At 39.8% G+C, this 21804-nt stretch overlaps 2 protein-coding genes across 3 annotated transcripts; both read right to left on the bottom strand.

Moving 5' to 3' along the window:
- Window positions 1-116: 116 nt before the first annotated feature.
- On the bottom strand, window positions 117-12773 carry LOC146493328 (uncharacterized). Of its 2 annotated transcripts, none has more exons than XM_085149605.1 (13): window positions 12450-12773; window positions 11042-11110; window positions 8664-8688; window positions 4213-4296; window positions 3961-4100; window positions 3736-3855; window positions 3580-3625; window positions 2547-3462; window positions 2336-2444; window positions 2191-2256; window positions 1969-2070; window positions 1634-1862; window positions 117-564 (listed from the first exon to the last, which is right to left on the bottom strand). In XM_085149605.1, exons 1-13 carry the CDS (start codon window positions 12507-12509, stop codon window positions 326-328), a joined length of 2205 nt encoding a protein of 734 aa, XP_085005731.1. In that variant the 5' UTR covers window positions 12510-12773; the 3' UTR covers window positions 117-325. The 2 variants fall into 2 exon arrangements, with proteins under 2 accessions (XP_085005731.1, XP_085005730.1); XM_085149604.1 differs by having other exon boundaries at window positions 1634-1865.
- A 119-nt stretch (window positions 12774-12892) lies between these two features.
- Window positions 12893-21654, bottom strand: LOC146493329 (regulation of nuclear pre-mRNA domain-containing protein 1A-like). The gene is made up of 7 exons (XM_085149626.1): window positions 20514-21654; window positions 18262-18391; window positions 17673-17779; window positions 17299-17393; window positions 16973-17099; window positions 15514-15689; window positions 12893-13894 (listed from the first exon to the last, which is right to left on the bottom strand). The coding sequence occupies exons 1-7, from the start codon at window positions 20662-20664 to the stop codon at window positions 13796-13798; spliced, it is 885 nt and encodes a 294-aa protein (XP_085005752.1). The 5' UTR covers window positions 20665-21654; the 3' UTR covers window positions 12893-13795.
- Window positions 21655-21804: the final 150 nt, after the last annotated feature.

Genomic DNA, 21804 nt, shown 5'->3' on the forward strand with positions numbered 1-21804 from the left:
ATTCAGTTAATTCAAAATAAATTCACTGAAAATATGAAATACAATGATGGCAATAACAGTATTACTTTTCTGGCTGTTGGTCAGTAAGAAATTTGAAAAAATGAAATGATTACAACTGCAGTAGACAAGTGTTTTAATTCTTACACCAGATGTCAACATTTGATCAACCAAGGTCTTTGCAAATATCCAACACAAACAACAACAAAAAATAGAAAGAAAAACGAAGGGAAGAACTTTAAACCCAAATCACATTTTAAAATCTGAACTATACCTTAAAACACTGCATTACAATAAATGATTATTAAGGAGATTGCAGTGATGACATTTATTTCCTTGCCACAAGTTCCAGGAGGGCAGAGGTGATTTTGTCCAGGTTGTTAGAGTACCGAGGTCCTCTGGGAATCCTGGATTCTTGATCCATGTGGAGGGGAGGTGCAGAAGAGTGAGAGTCGAAAAACTCTCCAACAGGAGGCTGGTAGTCACGAGAGGGCAGGGATTCTGGAAACCTTTCAGGATAAAAGGGCGGCTCATCTAAGCGGTTTGTATGAGGAGTTCCAGATTCCTCTGACAAAAAAAAAGAGGAATGAAATTGAATTACATGAAAGAAAGGGGAATCAGCCACACTTCCTCTGACACAGGGAAGCTGAATATACAACTTATTGTTTATTATCTTATTTAACGATGCAATCAAATTCATTCATTACATAAAATCAAAAGGTCAACTTGGACACCTTTGCAAACTATGCCTCTTTATACATAAATTCAACTAAACTATCCTAAAAGGATACCACAACAACACTCAAAATACATTCAAAGAAGAAAATCCCATCAAATTTCATCAAAACCTCAAAGTTCATAAGTTTATTTTATTAATACGTCAATAAATTGGCATTTGATCTACACAACAACACATACAGCACAATTCCAGACAAAAGGCATGATTATACCCCTCCCTCTCCTGTTTATCACACCTGAACCACGCCTGTTGTTAATGTGATGAACTATACCTGCTACAGACACATGTTCATGTGGAACTGACTTGAAAGTACAGAGCTGGCAACATCACAGCCTGCAACTGTGCAGATAAATTTGTTTTTAACTGATGAGATATAGAAAGGATTTTGAAATGAAAAAAGCAGCCAAATGATGATTTAAGCCACGGAAGAGGATCTTTCAGCAGGACAATAATTCACAGCCTATCAGCTGCCTGCTGAAAGAATATATTCTAATAGAGGGGCCCTCCCAGAGCCCTGACCCAAATCCCACACATCACCTGAGGGATACCATGGAGAAAATTACGTCAGCTGGTCGAAGCTCTGGTGTGGATGAACTGAAAGCCTTGCTGACTGGAACATTAGGGAAAACTTTGCAGGTATTATAGAAACTGATCTACCCTACCTTTCTGGTATAAGCAGCTCTACTAATGGATGAAAGAGCCTTTAAAGAAGCAATTATTGAGTGGCCATCTACTGTCTGCCTTTATTTTGAGCTGTATATTGATTTAAAACCTACCATACTTATTTTTGCCTAAAATTTGTCAAGAAAATTATGCTCGTGCTATTTTTATTGGTCTAACTTTTATATAAGACTATTGAACCCTAATGGGCTTAAATAAACTGCACTGTGCACATACCTTCAAAGCGGCCTCTTTTTGAGTATCTGGAATCTTCGTGTGCAGGGGGGGGATAAACATTGTGCCGCTCCTCTGGAAGATGCTCACGCTGCCTCCAGTCTCTGAAGTCGAGGTCTTCTGGCTGTCTGTGATGCGAATCATCTCTCATGGTCCTCTCGAACGGCGGCTGTCGAGGGTCCAGCTCCATGTTGCTGTAGTTTCTTGGGATCCCTTCTCGACCGTGGCTGTTCTGCTACCATGACAAAACCATACGTTTTGTTAATATAAGCAAAGTCTTTGTGTTCTTCTACTAATATTATATTAAAAAGACAGGCGGTGTGCAGAATGACACATACCACAGCTTTCTCCATCTTTTTTGTTTTGAATTCTTTAAGCAGGTTGCAAAGTTTACTTTTCAAGAAGTCAGCCTCTTCAGCATTCTCAATTTCAATGTTGCTCTAAGAAAATGCGAAAGGGAAAAAAAACAACACACTGAGAACTCTTTGAGTGAATAGTTGCATAACAAAAACATGGCACCCAAACATGTGCAAGTCGCCAATAAAGATTAATTATCTTACCAGCATATCAAAGACGCCCTCCGACTCAGAGCCTCCTCTTTGGTTCATTTCAGGATGATGTGGACCCTAAAAAAGCAAAAGGTCTTGCTCAAATAAAGATTTGTTTTACTGGATATTACTCTATTGTGATGTCAAAATAAACTACCTGTGGTTCTCTGTAGAGGTCTGAAAATTGTCCTCCACTCATTGGTGCACTACCTGGCCTTGGGTCACCTCCAAACTTTGGAATTGGAGATCCATAATTATCCCCATACCTTAAAGCAGCAATCAAACATGTTTTTTTTTTGTTGTTGTTTTTTTTTTTAAAAAGAAGCCCACAACACTTACAAAAAAACAACTACAATTTTTACACTTACATTTCCCTTGTCCCTTCTACTTCCTCTGGAGTAGCATCAGAGAAGCGGCTCTTTCTTTTCCTTTTACCGTGAACATCATCTTCGGCGCCTCCTTTCAGGAACCGCCTGAATGGCTCTGGGATGTTAGAAATGGTTCTGCCAACATCCATGTGTCTCTGTGAGGCTGGGCCTCCTGCTCTCCTATCAACTGCCTCATCCTGATGTACCTCTCTCATCTCATGACGATAATCTTGAATTATATTGAACAAATTGTCACGTGATCGGTCCCCCTCCATAGATGCAGAGAAGTTCCTCCTCCTGGCTTCTGGTTCACTTGATCCCTGTCTACCTGCTTTGTTCATACCGTCGTGCCTATCAGGTTCCCTCTCCAGGGACCACCGCAGTTTATCAACTTCAGGGTACATGGCCTGGGAGGGTGAATACTCAGAATGACCGTTCCCACCCCTGACATCCTCAGAGTGGAAATCCTGAACAGACTCTCTTTCTGGATAGGCTTTTCTATAAGGAGGCGCCCCCTCAGGGTAATAGTCAGACTGAGCGAAGCCACGAGGCAACTCCTCCCTAAAATCATACTTGGGAGCATCACCTCGCTCAGCTGCCAAACATCTTTGTGAATCGCCACCATATCCCTCTTCATACTGATGACGATAATCAGAGTCCATGTAGCCTTCTCTGTACGCATGGCCTTCCCTGAAATCCGACCTTCGCGGTTCATCTCTGGTGCGCTCATTGCTAAGCCTGTTCTCCCGCTGGCTGCGCCTGTCTACGTTCATGTTAGGTTCATTCGGAGGAAATGCAGATGCATTTGGGTAACTTGAGGCATGCTTTCTTCTGTGATAGTCCTTGAGTTCGGGTAGGAGTGGTGGCAAATCTTGGGGGTTCGTCTGCTCCCTGTTTTGCCTCGGCCTTTGGGAAGCTAATAATAAAGTCATAATTAGAGAAAAATACAACCAAACGTTTTCCCAATGTGTCTGTAACCTTTCCTTGTATTTTAAAATTACTTTTTAACCATGTTTAATATCAATCAAGGTACCTTTTGAGCTGTTTGATCTACTCTCGTTCCCCTTTTTGAACAATGACTGGGGAAAAAACCCAAGAATAATAAACATTTACTGTATGTAACAAAATGTATAGAATTTTAGAAGCACAAAAAATATGGTATGTAATCTGGGTAATTCATCTGGCATACCTTTGGAGTCCCTCTCCCATCCTGTCTCTCTATTATTTCTGCTTTGGCGCGCATAATCTTCCCCCCGAGGGTTTGTACAGAGGGTCTATCCCAGGTCACCAAGTCAGGCCGCTTCAATTCCTACATAGACAGAAAGGGAATGTGATCTCTCTTTGCTTTAACATCTTATTATAAAGAAAAACAGAATAACAAAGAAGTATTTAAGTAATGCTCTGAATGCTTTACCACATATTTCTGCCTGTGTTTGCGTCCAATCACATGACAGACCATTTCTGCAAGGACAGCTGACTGATTACAGAGCTTACATAAGTATTTGGGGCCTATTTGTCGGTCACTAGGAGGCCCCTCTTCCAAAAAGTTCAAACCTGGAAATTAAGAACAAACAAAAGGTTAAAAACAATCAAATAATCTGGTATTTAAAAAAAACAAAAAAAAAACAAACAACATCTGCTTAAAACTTTCTGCAAAGTTATTCACCAATGATAGGCTCATCCAGATTCAGGTAATCCAGGTACTCTATAATATCCTTAAACTCCGGTACGTGTCTTCTGACAGACAGTCCTGGGAAGCCACATGCTAATAGTTAGCAAAAAGACAACAAAAACTACACAGTGTTTTTAAAAGTCATCATCACAGTATAACAATAAGACAAGAGCAATACTAACTGCTTCAATTTAAACTCCTTATTAGAGGATGAGTCTTTATTCAGGGTTAACAGGGGTATGGGAAGATTATAAGTGAATATAAGACAAGGCCTGGTGTATTGTAGCTGCAGATGAATGGTATAAAATCTTCAGCTTAGATCTTAACTATCTTAGATTTCTGATATACTATCATCTAATGTATGAGTCCCAGTAGAGCTTCTAGTCCAGACATTTTATTTATTTCATGTTGCTTTTTGAATGTCATCAGACAAGGAAAAAAAATGTTTCCATGATTTTCTGAAACATGGACCTTGTGTGGCATAATGGATTTAATGGCAAAAAACATCTGAACTCTAATGGTACCTATATTACCAACTAAGAAATGTTGTTGTTGGGGTTTTTTTTGTTGTTTTTTTACAATATCCCAATATTATTGTATTAAAAATATCCCAATAATGGTGTAAATGTTTAATTTACTTGTGCAAAAGCATATTATTATCGAAGTGCATACTTATACAACATGTTCCTTTATAAAAGACAGTTACACCAAACTCTGGACAGATCTGCAGAGATGTTTATTTGTGCCTTTCGTCATCTGAGTGTGGAATATTAGTGCACCCACAGATGTCCTGCCACTAGAATAACTGAATACATATGTATAGTTGCTAAATTTAGTCAGAGTGGATTTTGAGGGAGTCATACAGGCACAGGCTGGCCAGTGCCATCTAATTTTGTGCAAACAGCTTGTTTGACTGACATTTTAAGAAGTTGTGAAGATTTCCAACAAGCTGCAGCTGTTGCTTGAAGAGCAACACTGGAAAAGCTGCATTTTAGTAGCCATGTGTGGTTTAAGAGCAGTACAGTATTTTTTCTGATCTTGATACCACAATGCTACACATTTATTTCAGCAGCTTATCATGTAACACCATAATTAAAATCACAAAAAGACCAACCAAACCAAATTTGGCAAAAAGTGCAAAGATCCAGACAGGAAAAGAAAAACTAAATGAGCGGAGAAACCCAACAAATGCAGATGCTTCTACAAGTGCACTTCATGGTAAATAGCATCCAGTCACGCTCAGCGGCACGTATACAAACGCAGGCCCAGTTGGTTCTGTTTTTGAATCACGATGGCAAGTGCAAGACATCAAAGTGGCTTTGAAACAGGGTTCATTCTTGGGGCACGAGTGGCAGGAGCTTTAATCGCTTGAGGCACCAACACGCTCTGCGGCAGTGATCTAATGAGCATGGGTAGGACATCAAGTTTGATGCATGAAGGCTGTACGATAATACCTACTGACTCAAGGGCAACAACGTACAGCTGCAAAATCTTCATTGTTTGTTTCCTTGCTATATCCACCTTGTCACGGGTCCTGTAAACTGATGTAGACACACTGCAGCTGCCACAGCTAAGATACATTTTCCTCTGTGTTGGAAACAGGTGGTAGGGAATGTAACACTTCCATTTATTCAGTTTTTCCCCCACATATGCTGATGTCTCTCTTGCATTCCCATTGGCTGGGTAGTAGACACAGGTCATGGCTGACGTTTCATTGTGAGCTGTCCTAAACTTGTGACCCTGTCAGAAATTTTCCCCAGCCTCTGTTTTGGTAGAAAAGCTGTTAGAACAGCCAGCTTTGATCCTCTCTCACTGTAAGATGTTGGATTACCGCTTTGGAGCCACAATCAAAGATGGCACCACTGCCATCCATACCCAGCTCCCCAAATATGGGATTTTGGGGGCAGATGCTGATACTTATTTTTCATCCTTCCATTCATTTAAAAAAACCAAATAATTTTCCACTTATCCAATTCAAGGTGGTGGGGGATCTGGAGTCTATCCCAGGTGGCTTGGTGTGAGTGTGAGGCAAGGTAAACCCTGGACAGGTCATCAATCCGCAACAGGGTTAACATGGACAGACAGACGACCATTTACACCTATGGGCAATTTAGAATCACCAATTACTTTAACCCCAATAACTGGATGTCTTTGGACTGTGGGAGGAAGCTTGAGTACCCGGAGAGAACTCCCGAAGACACAGGGAGAACATGTAAACTCCACAGAGAAAGGGTACGGGTCAAACACTAGATTCAAATGATATGTGTATTGTGAATCTGTGAAAGGCCCATATCTGCCGATTTTAATCAGCCAACCAATCAGTCAATTCAAATCCTTTTGGGTCATTAAAGGAGTTTTATGGGTTCACCTATGGAAGACTTTGGGAAAATTTGTTACATAGGTGTAACAATAGCTCCATATTGCAGTGGTTCTAACAGCAAAATATCCCGTTTAAACTCAGGAGACAAACATCCCATTTGGCTTGCCTCGGGAAGGATATCCAGAGTTTAAAAAAAAACTGCCAAATCATCTACCCACTGTGGCGACTCCTGGTGAATAAAAGAGCAGCTGAAAGTAGCTTTTTACACAGGTGTAATCACTTTCACCATTCCAACTATGGAAGGTTTCAAACTGGGTCCACGTGATGGAAATTTGATCATTAGATGGTTAGAGCGATGCTCTGACATACATCCACATCCCTCCAAGTTTTCTGTGACCCTGTGGACCCATCTACAGAGATGAGTCCACCAGGTAGAAGTCAAAAAAGTATGCCAAGACTTCTTCTCCGTAGCGTCTTCAGCTGTCCGAGTATAATCTTGTACTTACGGCTTTCAAGTTGGTAGTTTGCAGAGTTTACCACCAGCTCTGCAGACCATTGTTACATGGTGTAGCTGTTTACTGTCAGCAGGGGGCTGACAGTAAACAACCAGTGCCCAGGCTTGCTTGGGCTGCTGTTGGTTGGTCCTTCAGGCACCCGCGGAGAGGCTTTTTTTTCTCCCGTTCATGTTAGACTCTGCTGTCGGTCCCTTTCCTATTCCAGGCAACTTTTCAACCAGTCAGCACTGGACTTGCATCGTCCACATTGAGCTATGTGCTGTTGGGGTTTTGGAGAACCGCACACAAGCGCATTTGCATAGGTTGTCTCTGCGTGGGCAAATACCTACTGTAATTCTCACATTAGACTGCACTTTTCACCACCACCAAAACCAAAAGATGGAGTATCTTTTGGAAGAAATGTATTAAATCCCCCAGTTGAAATCCAGACACTTGTTGAATATCCACTTCACTTCTTGGAGACTGTGTTTACCCACTGAGGTGATTACATACCTTCTGAGCCTTGTTTCCCATTTGCACTCACATCATTAATAGGAACTCTGAAGTCATGTAGTAGCTTTCCTGACACGTCACCCCTGTTGACATCTTACGTTTTCCTATAATTGTCTCTCATGTTCTTCACTTTCTGCTTGCATTTCTTCATTGCGTGACAGATGCCATGCACCGCTATGAGAGGATTCGTTTCAATACAATGTTCACGTTTCTGGTGCTGCATTCCTTTGTTTGACCAGTGTACACTTATATCTGGAGCATTCACGGTACACCTTCATCACTCAAAGTTTCTCTTTCCCTGCTGGGAAAGTACCTACCCTAAAAGCCCTGTGAAGAACTGTGATGATTCCGAGTTCCAGGAGTGCAGATACAGAAATATGGGGGTACGTCCAACAGTCAGCAAACCTAAGAAAAAGTTCTTATAGTCCTATAGGACCAAATACCAAGGTGCTCTGAAGATGGTCTGGCCCAATGCCATAATGAAAAACTTGTCTGAATATCAACTTGGAAACATCGAAGCCATGTGACCATTTTAAAGTCCACATTTGTTGGAGCAGAAAGCTGAGTCGATTTGAATCCAGTTCCTCATACAGACTTCCATTTCATTTTCAAAAATAAACATGAAATCACTGCACTGTGCGAACTAAAAAGTATAAATCTCTTAAATAAACTTAAAATTTCTAACTCTCCATACCCAAATTAAGAAAACAAAATGGCTGAACACACACTGGCAGAAAAAAAGCCACAACAGCATCAGTGAGATCACACACTGATGTTCAAAAACAAGTCCTGACTTGCAGCAGATGTTAACCAATTTGATCACTGATGTTAGGTTTGGGGCTTTGTGTCAGTGGTCCAGGTATAACCTGAGATGCATCTAAGAAGCCTAAGCCAAACCACTAAAGAAAAAACAATAAAATCTGGACAAACTATTTGTCCTTACACGTTGACTTCTGGGTATCTTTATACATTTACTTCTAAACAAAACTGCTGCCCATTCAAACCGGAATGGGCACTATTCACATGTACATTGAATTACCCATCAGAACAGACACATGGCCAGGGAAGGAACGAAAAAATAAAAAAATAATAAAAGAGGGAAGATGAATTCTACTTACCAGAAGTTACTAAGCCACTCTCTTTCTGCCAGGAACGAAAGGAGAACAATAAAAATAAAGTCAATCAGTGCTGGATAAACAACACTGGATGTAGTTCACCTCTGCTACAAACAGAAAAGGAGTTATTTTATGGAATCAAACGCATATTAAAACCAAAACCACAGCTCAAATGAGGTGCAGTAAAGGTGCCTGTCCACACATGTCTTCTTAGTGTGTGTTAGATCATAAAGAGATAAAGCAGTTAAGGAGTAAGGAGTTTGTACTCCAGTCACTTTTCACACAACTGTATAAATTAAACCCCCACCGCGGGAGGTGGGAGTTATATCTGCATGTGAATATATTAATGCAAAGAAACAGGATGTAGCTTTCTTCAGGATGACCAAAGGTTCTATTGAAACATCTGGAGGGATCCTTCTAGGAACTGTTTATAGGAATGAAATGCGCCAGCACACTGCTGGGGCTAAACCAAGGTCCAAATAAAACTTTACCATTACAAAAAGCTTCAGTATGGATGTCAAACTGAAGCTGTACTGGTCTGCAGAGTAGCCTCCTTGCGCTTGTTGTTGTCGTCGTTGTTGTTGGTGGTAGCGCTGCTAGGAAAGTACAAATGTATACCTACGTATACATTTTTCTGGCTCATAGAAAATAAAACCAGTTTTAAGTAGTTCTGCGACTCTGCAGAACGCCAAACCAGCACCATCCAAGAATTAGCAGCTGATTTGCCATAGTGGTTAGAAGACAGCCAAAAGACAGGAACTCAGTTCAAGCAACTTCTGCTTATGTGCTACAGAGATTCTGTACTTGGCAATAAGGTCTGCCAAAACATAGCTACCCAAATAACCAAACAGTGGCTGACTTCCTCTAGTGTAAAGACAGGAAGAGAAGGGCACCAGTTTAGTTCAGCGGGATGAGCAGGCGACCATATGCCATATGGCCAGAGAGCAGTAGGCCCGGGTTTGAGTCCCACCCGCGGCCCTTTGCTGCATGTCTTCCCCTATCTCGCTCTCTCCCCGCTTTCCTGTCTCTCGACACTGTCACTATCAACAAAAGAAGAGAAAGTAAGACGCTGATGAAATGTTGCCATGGCTCCACAGTCCACTGTTTTTGTTTTGTATTTTTTAATTCAGTTTGTCTTCCAGGCTTGACTGTACAACAAGTCACTTGTTAAATCAGCACGTGTGTCTTGGAAGGCACACTTCCCAACATAATGAACAAGAACAACCAAGAAAGCTTACATGACTTTACCTAGTGGAACAGACCCAAACCTGGCTCAAAGGCACAGCAGACAAGTTCCTGAAATTTTCTTGGGCATTAACAGGAAGAAGTTCAAAGACATATGAAGCTGACACATCATACATGACATGGTTCAAGACCATTTCCTTTGTGAAACTCCACTGTGTCAGCATAGTCTGTGACCACTATTAAAAAGAAAAACAAGTTTGTTTTCCTCCTTTAAAACAAAAATAAAAGTCCATTATTGGCGCCAAGTTCAGCATGCATTGATGTGAAGGGGCCACTAAAAAAGGCAGATGGTGGTAGGGGCCTGGTTTTAGTAGAACATCTGCATCTGGGGAGGTGAGCAAAGTGTTGAGAAGAAATGTCTGGCTTTTCTTTGCAGAAATCCTTAAACCCCTTCACCCAAAGAACCAACCAAGCCTGCCTTTTTCAAGACTTCTTCAGAACTTGCCATTTTCAGGTTGTCAGTTGCTCGCTCCAAGAGTAATTGTAGTTGTTTCCCAGACTGAAGGAGAAGAAGAATGCTGTGTGAAATACACAGCCAGGCAGGCTTACACACTCTGTTATACATCATCGAACTAAATATTACCCTGTCATCCTTGCACAAACTTACTGCAATGGCGAGAGACACAGTACTCTTCTGAAATGGCCAATCCAGCTTCTTCATAGAAGTCAAACACAAAGGTGGAAAGCATTCAGCTTTCCTGGTTGATTCTGTAGCTCAAAACTCACTGAACCCTTGACGGCGATGGCTGAAGAGAGGCAAACCATGTCACCTTTTGTTGTCACTACTCTTGTACTTACTGTAACACGATTTTCTTTTCTTTTTTTAAATCTTCAGAAGAAACAATGTATTCGACTGTCAAGACTGAAATAAGAAGAGCTGTCAGATGCAAAACCAGGAATTAAACCAGGAGGGGAAAACTGTAGGTGGGCTTCAAACCAAAAAAAATAAATTAAAAGATGTGAGCATCTTGGAAAACTTGTTTCTCGCAGACCTCTGGTACCTGTGGAGATCTGAGACTAAAGAGAAAGTACATGGAATAATGCAAAAACGATGATGGCATCACTTTTTAACACATTTTAAATGACTGCATTACTATTAATGTTTAGCATTCTACACAAGTAGATTTCTTGAGTACCTTTATATGTCCTGGGGTGGTCAGGTGTATCTTGTACAGGGTATCACCCCTTAAGGATTTTTCACAGATCTTGATTGAGAAAGAGCAAAAAACAGATGAATTAATAACAATAAGCTGACAGACACAAATAGACACACTAAATTAAGCCTTATTCTGTATTTTAGTTACAAAAGGTAACTTAACTCTAAACTATATGACCATTTTTAACCCTTAAACACTGTTCATTTTATATGCTTTCATAGTATAGTCTGTGTCAAAATTGAACTGGGCCAAGAATTCCTTCACATCAAGTGTATAAAACAAATTCTAATATACATATATCTTTATAAAGTATAAATAGTCTATCTGACATTAATAAAATGATGAATAGTCCTTAATTGATGTTTCAGAGAACAGGGTGAGTGTTTTTTAGATTTTACAACACTCATTTTTGGAGAAAAACATTAGATATCACAAAATATGATGACCTATTTTACCTAAGGTGAAAATGTAGCACCTATAATGTTTAAAAGATATTATAATGAGATGGAAAGAATATTACAACCATTAAAACACTCAACTCTTCATTCTGGATCATATAAAAATCCTTATGACTACCATATATCAATACAAATTTAATAAACACTTAGAGCAGGTACTTAGCATGTGTGGGACACATTTTAGCTTTTCGTGTACAACTTGGATTTTTGGAGACCTGCGATGTAAATATGTCTGTCTTAAAAGCACCTTGAGTTAACTTCTGTTTAAATGTGCTATTGGCTATAAATAAAACAGATTTTATGGTTAACACAAAAAGGTTCAGACATTTTTCATAGTGCATGTGTTCATGATTTTACAAGATTCGTTTGGCTACTTACTGAACTTAGAAGAGAAACAAATAGCGCACTAGTATCTGGTATATCAATACACGCGTAGTTATCGATACTACAGATATTTGGATCGATTCGCCCACATCTACAAAAGGCAATTTTTGTGACTGAACGAAGGGTCCTCTGCCACCTTTGTCCCGTAAAAAATACGCACAACTTGGTATGTACAGTTTTAGTTTCAGGGTTGCCTAAAATCAACGTTTCTTTGATTTTCCCCACAGTGATGGATCCAAAATCCTTCTGAGCCAGATCCATTCAAATTTTAATTTTATTTTTGGCTTACTTCATGAAAAGTCATGACATTTTCAAGCTAAAAGAATAACACGCTGAATCACTGCAGTCAAACGTAAAAAATGATGGAATTTGACCCGAACAGTATGCAATGGCTAAAAAGAGCAGGACCAATTCAAGTCCGATGTCATAGACCTCCAGAGGCTAGCTAAAAACGTTAGCTTCGCTCGCGGAACGCTTCCTTTTTTCCGGGAACCTCGCTTTCGCCAATTTATTACATGTCTCTCAGCTAACGTTAGCATGCTTACCTCGCATTCAATAAACGCGATATCCTCCTCCTCATATGGCGTTTCGAAGTTATCCATCATGAACTTTAATCAGTGGCCGTACCCTCTAGAGGTAAAGCTACCTGCTTAGCGACTGTTTACTAGCTAAATCGCCTGAACCAAGTTAGTTAACTGTTGTGATCAGATGGTAGCAAGCGTTATTGTTGTAACACTAGCGAATTGGCGTGTTTTGTTTCTTTTGTTTTTTATATTAAATACTGTGTATCATATCCAACAAATGTTTACACAGCTATTGTATTATTACGAAACTAGCTTCGTCTTCCTGGTTGATGGGCGGACGCTCGCTCTAAGTAACCCACGTGACCGGGGCTGTCGCCACAGCCGCGCAGTAAAAAAGGAACTCCCCCTGGTGTTCACATATTTAGTTGCACTCAATAGCACATACTGCAGATAAGACGATAAAACATTTGTGCACTTTGTTTATTTGGTTCTAAGCATTTGCTTCATATTTACAAAAACAGCTTGTTTTTTTCCTTTTCCTTTTAAGTCTGGCTTTGGAAACCGGGGCACTTCTCAAGCTGTGTGAGGCATCTGCACAGCGTTCAGGAGACTTCCAAGATAAAACTATGGAGTGATACAGTAAACAAGACAACAAAACCCATTATCTCACCCTTTCAGTACTGTGGATATCTGACATAGCTCATTAATTTGAATGAACAACATTTTCTTCACCATGTTGACACAATTACAAACCAAAAGCACTTATGACAAGGAGCAGGTACAACTCCATATTTACATGCAAACTACAATATGTACACTGACCGATGATTTACATTCTCCTTTCACAAACAGTAAATCATAAATACACACTTGGGTTTGCTTTAAGGAACATGGCTTCCTACTCAGTTTCAGACATTTGAGGTTATTATTACAAACAAACAAGGATCTATAACCCATAACTTAAGACAGTTAAAGGGAACGCAATGCCAGCAGAATACTGCAAATTAAAATGAATGATCACACTAGAGCGATGTACTCTGATGCATTATCTTAATCAGTATAAATAAAAAAAATATCACACCAGATTCATCCATACAACTGGAAAGCTGGAAAGTTAGGCAGCTGGGGCCAAAGCACAACAGGCCTGTATCGGGATGATTTTAAATCTTCTAAATGATAATAAGATGTTTATGTTCAAATAACCCACGTGGATAAATAATTGGCTGTAGACAGAATGAGAACCACAGATTACTGCACAGAGACACAAAGATACACCCCAAAGTCAGGAACAGAGAATTATGGCAAGGTCACAGATCAAATATTAAACAGGCGTCTGATCAGATGCGTCAGTAGCACGGGAGGCGAAGTCAGTTCGAAGAGTTGTAGAGTCCTTCTGGGAGATTGTTCAGACGTGATCGCAGCTCCTTTCGAACCTGGGTGACCCTCGCCAGTTTGCGTTTGTATTCCTGAAAAAGTCCACAATGACAGACAGCCATCAGACGCCAAAGATCCTGCAGTCTGAATCACACCGATTTATGGTGTTGGGTTTTTTTCCCCCTAGTCTCAGTAGCAGTATTACATGAGATAAACACACACATATTGTAATTTTAAATTATAATTTAATATAAGAAACTGAAGTGTTGAATGTGCACTTCATAGATTACAGACCAACAGAAGCTTAAAGCTCCAGTTAAAGTTTAGATTTAAATTCAAGGATTTCCAATAAACATGTTTCATCTATTTTAATTAGTGGCCACCACTAAACAGGGTGCTTTAGTTTTATCCAAACACCCAAATCATTCAGCAAAAATGCCACTCTCTTTCTCTGTTTATGAATGACTTTGATAGATTTAGATCAACCTCCACTGTAATGAGCCACACTAAAGGGCACCAAAAAACATTTACCTTTGCAACAGATTTTTTTTCCCCTAATAAAAGACTGACCACACAAACTGCATGCAAAGAACAGTGTAAGGGACTGAAAACAGGACTGCATGTGGACAAAATGATTTCACCTGATCCATGTATTTGATGTTTTTTCCCACCTTAATCTTGTCACATTTTACTTTTGTGCCATGTTTCTCAAATGTGTTCAGTGAATATATCTGCCAGCCAATGCATGCAGTGTGTGTAGATCATCAGTACTTTTTCAGCATAGATAACAGATAAATGTCCAAATGAGGGAAGGGGAGAGGAAAAGAAAAGAAACAAACAATGTTCTCTTTGTGTCCCATCATGTTGCAAATGACATAAATCTCTTCAGTAAGCATGAAGCAAAAGTACCGAGAAAGATAAATGAACAAGATTTTAATCAAATTTGAATCTCATTAATTTATGTTTATTAATCATGACAATGATTATGATAAATATCTGATCTACATCTCCCACTGATCAGAAAATCTTAACGTGTATAACTACCATTTACTGTCAACTCCACAACCAAAAGTAAGTTTCATAAACCACCTTCAAACCTGAATATTCGTAAGAGGGTAAACTGTAGGTGTTCGAGCACAAAAAAAGACTCACAAAATCATTTCACTTTTTATTTTCAGACTTTTTTCTTTTTTTAAAACAAAAAGTATTGACTGAGTGACGATACAAAGATGAGACGTGGGATCCTTGTGGCGCCCTGTAGATAAGATCTGAACAATTACCGTCAACGTGAAAAGCACAGCTTTGAGCAAACAAGAAAACCCAGTGGTTACATTTTTAAAGCTCTAACGGGTTCATTTTGATTACTACTTACCTCATAGGCAGGACACACTGAGTGAAGTGAGCAGAAAGAAAAAGGCTCAAAGAGAAAGCCAGTGACAAGGGAAAAGCTAACTTAGACGTTAAGTCTATATCTAATCGAGAGGCTTCCCCTCAGTTTGCACATCAGCAGGGCTAACACTAAAAACATGCAGGGTAGTTTAAAAAAAAAAAAAAAAAAAGCATGACAGAAAACGTGCAGCATGCTGAGAAACTTGTAATACTTCTAGAAATTTGTGCTCAAACGTAATTTGTCCACACAGCACAAAAAGATGAACACCAAGGAGAGGTGAGGCAGACAGGACGTATAACAGAGAAAAACTTATTCACGCACTTCAAGTTTCTGCTCATTCTGGGCCAGGCCGTCCTTCTGGCTCTGCAGGAAGACCGTTAGTGTGCGCGTGAGCTGCCTCCTGTCGTCAATCTCTGCCGCCAAGCGGCCACTGTAGTCTGCTAGCAGCATGCAGGCTTCCTCCACCAGCCGGGAAAGTCGCTCTCCTGATTCTTTATCTAAAGCACAGAAAGCACAGAGAGAGCAGAGAACAAAGCCTAAATACACGTCACTCAGTTATGCATCAATCCTGTAACAATGTAAACAGCATCTGTATAATCAGTGCCAAATCAAACCTTCAATTTGTTTCTGCTGAGGTAAAGGCAAGGGCATTGTCGGACAGATACGAGGGAGACTCAAACACACAAACAATCATGTATCATTTAATCAAATCTGCAGATGAATACTGAGTACTGTGTGGTACACATTCATGTAAATGATCTCTCTTTGTCATAAGGTCAATATCTTTCAGAGCCATCCCCTCTCTCCCATAAAGAGCATTATTTTGTGCACACCTTATTTCCTCTGAAATACAGTCACGACAAAACTAAATACACCTCATGATTCAAAAGTTTATATCAACAAAGATGATATTAGAATAGTTTTCAGGTTATTCCAACGGTAGCTGCAGAGACAGAGTCCACAATCACTAACTTCCGATGCACACCCGGTCATTTTGTTGTGTAAGTTGGTCTGAAGTATTACAGAAACCACTCAGTTCAGAAAAGAGCCTCAAAGCTTACTCCTAAGAGGCTTTCAATGGGTAAAGAGTAAAGTAATCATTTCTTTTAAGACTTCATCAGTCTCTCATTTTGTCTGGAGGTATATTGGCCCAATCGTCTTTACGTTGTTGTTTTAGTTCATTAAGATTGAGGCAATTGTTTATACACAGCTCTGTGAGGGTCCCACCGCAGCAGTTCAGTCATGTTCATGTCTGGACTTTGGACTGCAACACCTTGAACCTTATTCAGCCTCTCCGTTTTAAAATTTGCTGCAGTGTTTGAAATCATCATCCTCTTGCATGATCCGATTTTAGACAGGCTTTAGCTGGTGGACAGTTAGAGTGCACAGCTAAGCAAGCCAAATCTTTAACTGCCTGAAAATAATATAGTGAGAACTGCTAGATTGTCTCCCAGCAGAAAAAGGGAATGGCAACTTCAAACAGGAAATGGCCTTAATTCCCAGATTGCTGGCCAGGAACATTTGCTTAGAACAACTGTTCTAAGATCATTGTTGATGTTTTTCCTCCTTTCCTTTTGCTTTTATAGAGGTCCTCACGCTTGCTAATGATCAGTTAATTCCTGTGGAAGCACTAAGAGTATACTTAATTTTTCACAGGAATCTAGATGTTAAGTGTTTTCTGTAATGTGCAGTATATCAGAGTGGTTCAACAACATTCTCTCAGTCTAAACAACACAGGTTCTGTCTAAAGTTTGGTATAAGGTATGCAGAGCTTCCTTACCTGTGATCCTGTGAAGCAGTGACGTGTCCTGCACCTCAGCAGGAAGGGAGGAGATGCGCTGACGCAGCACTGAGTCGCCAGAAGCAGCGTTCTCCAGCTCCTGCAGAGCTCGGATTAACTCTGCCGTCTGAGGTATAGCGAGCATGATAAAGGTAAGAGGTGAGGGGGGAGCAGAAGAAGGTATTTACACTCAGGAGGAGAGACACAAAGGCAAACATGAAAACACAGACAGCTGTAAATCATTATCAACTAGCATGTGTGTGGATCAAAGTGTTATATGATTAGCACTCTGTATTTATAACTGCTCTGTATAACAAGGACAGCACCTGTGGGGGCTCGGTTGGAGAGCTCTGGGATGCAAAGCCTTCATCATCTGGCTGGATCTCCTCATATGACCTCTTCTTTGTCTTCTTCTCTCCATCTAAGATTTATAAAAAGATAGAAAAAGGCGCAAAACATAACAATTCAAAGTCCAGTTTGAAGGTGTGCGTTTTATGTATTAAACATCTTTAGCCACTTTAAAGCCACAAGCCTGATTAGCTGCATGTTTAGAAATGAAGCAAACATTTGCAAAATAGTGCAAGTAAATAATATAACTATGCTTATCAAGTTTAAACCTCTAGGCACACAGCACACTTGCTACAATTGAATGGTAAGCGCTACTGACGAGCCGGTACAGGTTTTGGCTCGTTGAACTTACACAGGACTTGCGAGAGCTGATCGAGCAGGTTATTCTCATACACGGCTCTCTCCTGCCAGATGGATAAAACCCGACCCAGCTGTTTCTTACAGCCCTCCTCACCATCTCTGCACGGGAACACACAGGAAAGAAAAGAAAGAAAGAAAAAAGAACACACGCTTTAAACAGCTTTGCAAACCTGAAGTCAGGACTGGACAAAATTGAAGAAGAAGAAAAAAATCAGTTCTTGGATAGAAATTCTTTAAATGGGAATATTAGGGATGCACCTCATTTACCACCACAGGCCAACTGTCCACTTCTGTCACATTTTTTTTAATGGAAATAAGTTCAAAGATGGAGAGCTGATGGCCAAAATGTCATTTTAAACATTGTAATCAGCTCATAATATATCAGTGTGTGCATCCCTAGAACATACAGTATGTGTGTGTTTATACACGTCTTCTCATCAAGCCTACTTATGGCTGCCACCCTTAACCAGTTCTAAAATGTTACTTAAATTTCTTACATTCATTTAAAATCCAAAATGATGACAAAATAAGAAAGTTGACATCAGGACAACCATCCATGCCTTTGTCCAATAAAAACTGACCTGTACACATGTTTGAATGCATCAACGATGACTGGAGCAAAGTCCTGGGTGAACTCTGGTCCTTTCCTCTTGCTGTTTTGGATGACGTCATTGGCCAAATACAGGAAGGTCAGCTTGCGCGATACCTGAGCTGCACATGTTTGAAAAAACAAAGAAACACACATAATATGTGATTATGATTTACAAAAAGGTACAACACAACAATGCCTATTAATGGGCAAGTGCATTTTAACCACTAAAGAACTAAAAAAAAAAACCCAAATCAACAAAAATCATGACATACAAAAAATGAAATAGAGCTGATTTAAATCTTCAACAGAATATAGTATTTTATTATTGTATATAGTATTTTATTTTATTCTATTCTGTACAGTATCTTATTCTATTCCAGCGTTCTCTAATTTTTGCTATATAACTTTGCACTGTCCACTTTCTGCTGTAACAAAACAAATTTTCCACATGTGGGACAAATAAAGGTCATCTTATCTTTAATATGCAAAGCCACGTTTAAAGAATTCAAGATACTCGTTATGCATCACTATAAGCAGGGCTACGACCTTTGCTAATTTAATATGAGCAGTGCACCAGATGCACAGGCGAACTGTGCAGTCATATCAGCTGCATGATGCAGAACAAGGTGGCCCTGCAGAAAGAATAATTAAAAAAAAGAAAAAAAAGATTTAATCTGTGGATATTATTTCACAAGTTTAGTGCACGATATGAAGAAGCAATCTGACAAAAATGTATGTTCAGATTTGTATGCCCCAGGATCTTGAAGGCATCAAAGAGATCAAAAACAAAAGCTGATTCTTCTTACTATTTTTAACAATAGAGCACTGGCTCTTGCCTGACTTTGTTCTGGAGAAGCCGAGTGCCCGATTGAGTTCCAGTGATGGACACTTACACCCCCCCCCCCTCTCGGTTTGTTGTTTTTATTATAAACTAACTGGTGCATAAGCCTTTGTTGTTGTTGGACGAGACACAGTCAACACTGAGGTGAGTGTAAAGCTCCATGGAGAGCCATTTCTATCCCCACTTGCCATTAACACTGGTCTCAGTCACCACCCAAAATACCTCACCCTCAAGAGGTATCATTAGGTTGTTGACTAGCACCCCGAGGAAAAATGCACCATTATTAGCTACAATTACAGCAATGTCTGATGTCCCTACAACCCAACTCACTGAATAAATTAAACTCCTCCATTATGTACCGTCTACTTAATAAACTTTGTGAACATTTTTTTACAAAAAAAAAAAATCATTGACAGTCATCAGATACTATGAAAATCAGAAAAAAGCTAGATCCACCAGTCATTGCTTGTATTTTATCACACAGCAATGTTCAATAGTGTCTTTCTCCAGTGAAATGATTGACACAGCTAAATGAGCCAAAAAAAGCAATTCAATTAAGAATAAATATGCACTTACTCTTAAAACTGTTACATATTTTTAATTAAAACAATGTCATGTGGTTCGTTTAACATTTACTTATTATGCTTCTCCGTATATAATATATGCACCTTTGCAATTATGTATTTTTTAAATATTATTATTTAGGGCTTTTAACTTTTATTAGATAGTGCAGTGATGATTAGAGAGGAAAGTGGGGAGAGTGAGTGCGTCTTGTATCTCCACCCACGTGCTAGTCAAACCTTTTGTTTGTGTGGAGTAGCCTATCAGAAGAAAGCTGGCTTAAAGCAAAGCTATACTGTATATCAATTGCGGTGCTTTATCAAGGGTTAGTATAGGATTATTTTGATGGGTTAATAATGCAAAGCTACTGTAGCAGAGCAAAGAAATGAGCATAAGTGGCTTCCTTTATGTTTTATAGTAAAGCTCATTGTAACTGTTGATGTGGGTTTAATTTAAAGCTATTCCCTCAGGTGTTATAAAGTTTAATTTAGTGCAGCTTTAACTGATCGAGACTTACTATAAGCAAAGAGGGGTCGACTTCTTAAGCCTTTATGGAGGAGATTTTCTAACACAAACACAGTTAAGGGAACACATTGCCAAGTTGTCGTCACTTTTCGACAATGCTAGTTAGACAAAGCAGTGCAAACCTTTGGCTAGTGACCGAAAGTTGCCAGCCTTTAGCAGCCACCGTGCTAACAGCGACTCGGTGTTTTAACTTTAAGAGCAGTTTGGTCTGGCAGCTTTAGCCAGAGCTAGCCTGCAGCTACATGTTACTCACTCTCTGAAGCATGCTCGCTGTGTTTGTTTAGAGGAACTCCGGCGGCTCTCACCAGCCTTACCTTTTTTCAGTTCGTTGAACCAAACGTTGACAATGGTCTTCGAGTGTTTTCTGTGGTGGATGAGCCACAGCGACAGTGTCTGTACACTTTGCTGAGAGTTGCTAAGCTCGGACAGTTTCTTCTCTAAAGCCGCCTCGGAGAAAGCTGACATCTCGGCGAGATTAGGGGAGGGAGTGCGAGGCTAGACGCTGGGAGAGGCTGCTGTAAGGTTTCTCCCAAATGTGTGGACTACAGCACGCTAGCCGGTCACAGGGTGTTTGCAGGAGTTTCAGCCATCCAAACTAAATGTCGCAACCTGACTCTGCTACACAAAAGGATGGCTGGTAATACTGACTAGCTATCTCCGTCCTCTCTGTGACTGCTCGGTTGCCTGTGCTTGGGACTGCTTCTTCCTCCTTACCTTAATGGCAGCTGGGGATAAAACTTTTGGTTACCTTAGCGCCACCTTCCGGACTGGAGTGCGGGTCGCATTGGTTATTATGCTAACCAACGTTAATATGCTTAAGATCTGAAGTTAAATACAAAAAATCTGCAATATTCATCTACCATTAAATGGTAATTCATTTTTCTGAAATGCTAATTTAAATATCAATCTCTATTGTTAATATATTGGACATCAGAAACATGTAATTCCACAAATTTCTTTACTATCCAGACTGATGAGTATTGCATATATTTATACAGTCTAAGATTCATGATGTCCTCTTCCTCTCAACTTTTACTTCTGCCTCTTATTCCTCCTACATTTCTTAGGAGGCCACTGCAGTGATATCAACCTGTGTTTATTTTCTTCGTGACCACCTCTGTTGTACAGTCATTCTTGCAGCCTCACAGTTTGATTTCTATTCCTGCCCTTGCATTTATGAATTTTGAGCTGTCAGTCATATGCACATATTTTAAAGTTGAGTACATGATATTGTGTTGTTCCTGTTCCAATCTATTGCCCAAAGTTTACATGCATCTGCATAAACATTAATATAATGTATTTTTTTAATGTATTCACTGTTCATAATAAATATTCTGTGCATATAGAAATTACAGTTACTATCTAGCACTACCTCGATTTTACTGGAACGGTGATTCACATTCATAGATAGCTCACACTTACAGTCCTCTGAAAAAGAAAGTTTTCAGAGGACTGTAAGACAAATTCAGTACATGCTGTTTCCATAGGAGCCAGGTGCTGCTAATCAAATCCACTTGATTAACTGATCATCAGCAAGTGTGAGCACCTCTATATAAGCAGAGGTTTTGGCAATTTACTGGTAGGCAACTGATCTGTGTTAACATA

Source organism: Neolamprologus multifasciatus, chromosome 22 (genome assembly GCF_963576455.1).
Source record: "Neolamprologus multifasciatus chromosome 22, fNeoMul1.2, whole genome shotgun sequence".
NCBI classification, from domain to species: domain Eukaryota; kingdom Metazoa; phylum Chordata; class Actinopteri; order Cichliformes; family Cichlidae; genus Neolamprologus; species Neolamprologus multifasciatus.

What these genes read in the sequence shown, in the direction of transcription:
- LOC146493328 (XM_085149604.1), bottom strand. Translation starts at nt 12,509, where the DNA reads ATGATGGATAACTTCGAAACGCCATATGAGGAGGAGGATATCGCGTTT. An exon ending in AAAAGATGGAGAAAGCTGTG is followed by an intron (nt 1,866 to 1,968) that starts GTATGTGTCATT and finishes TTGTCATGGTAG; the next exon opens with CAGAACAGCCACGGTCGAGA. An exon ending in AAAAAGAGGCCGCTTTGAAG is followed by an intron (nt 565 to 1,633) that starts GTATGTGCACAG and finishes TTTTTTTGTCAG; the next exon opens with AGGAATCTGGAACTCCTCAT.
- LOC146493329 (XM_085149626.1), bottom strand. Translation starts at nt 20,664, where the DNA reads ATGTCAGCTTTCTCCGAGGCGGCTTTAGAGAAGAAACTGTCCGAGCTT. An exon ending in GTTCAACGAACTGAAAAAAG is followed by an intron (nt 18,392 to 20,513) that starts GTAAGGCTGGTG and finishes AAACATGTGCAG; the next exon opens with CTCAGGTATCGCGCAAGCTG. An exon ending in AGAATGAGCAGAAACTTGAA is followed by an intron (nt 13,895 to 15,513) that starts GTGCGTGAATAA and finishes GGACTTTTTCAG; the next exon opens with GAATACAAACGCAAACTGGC.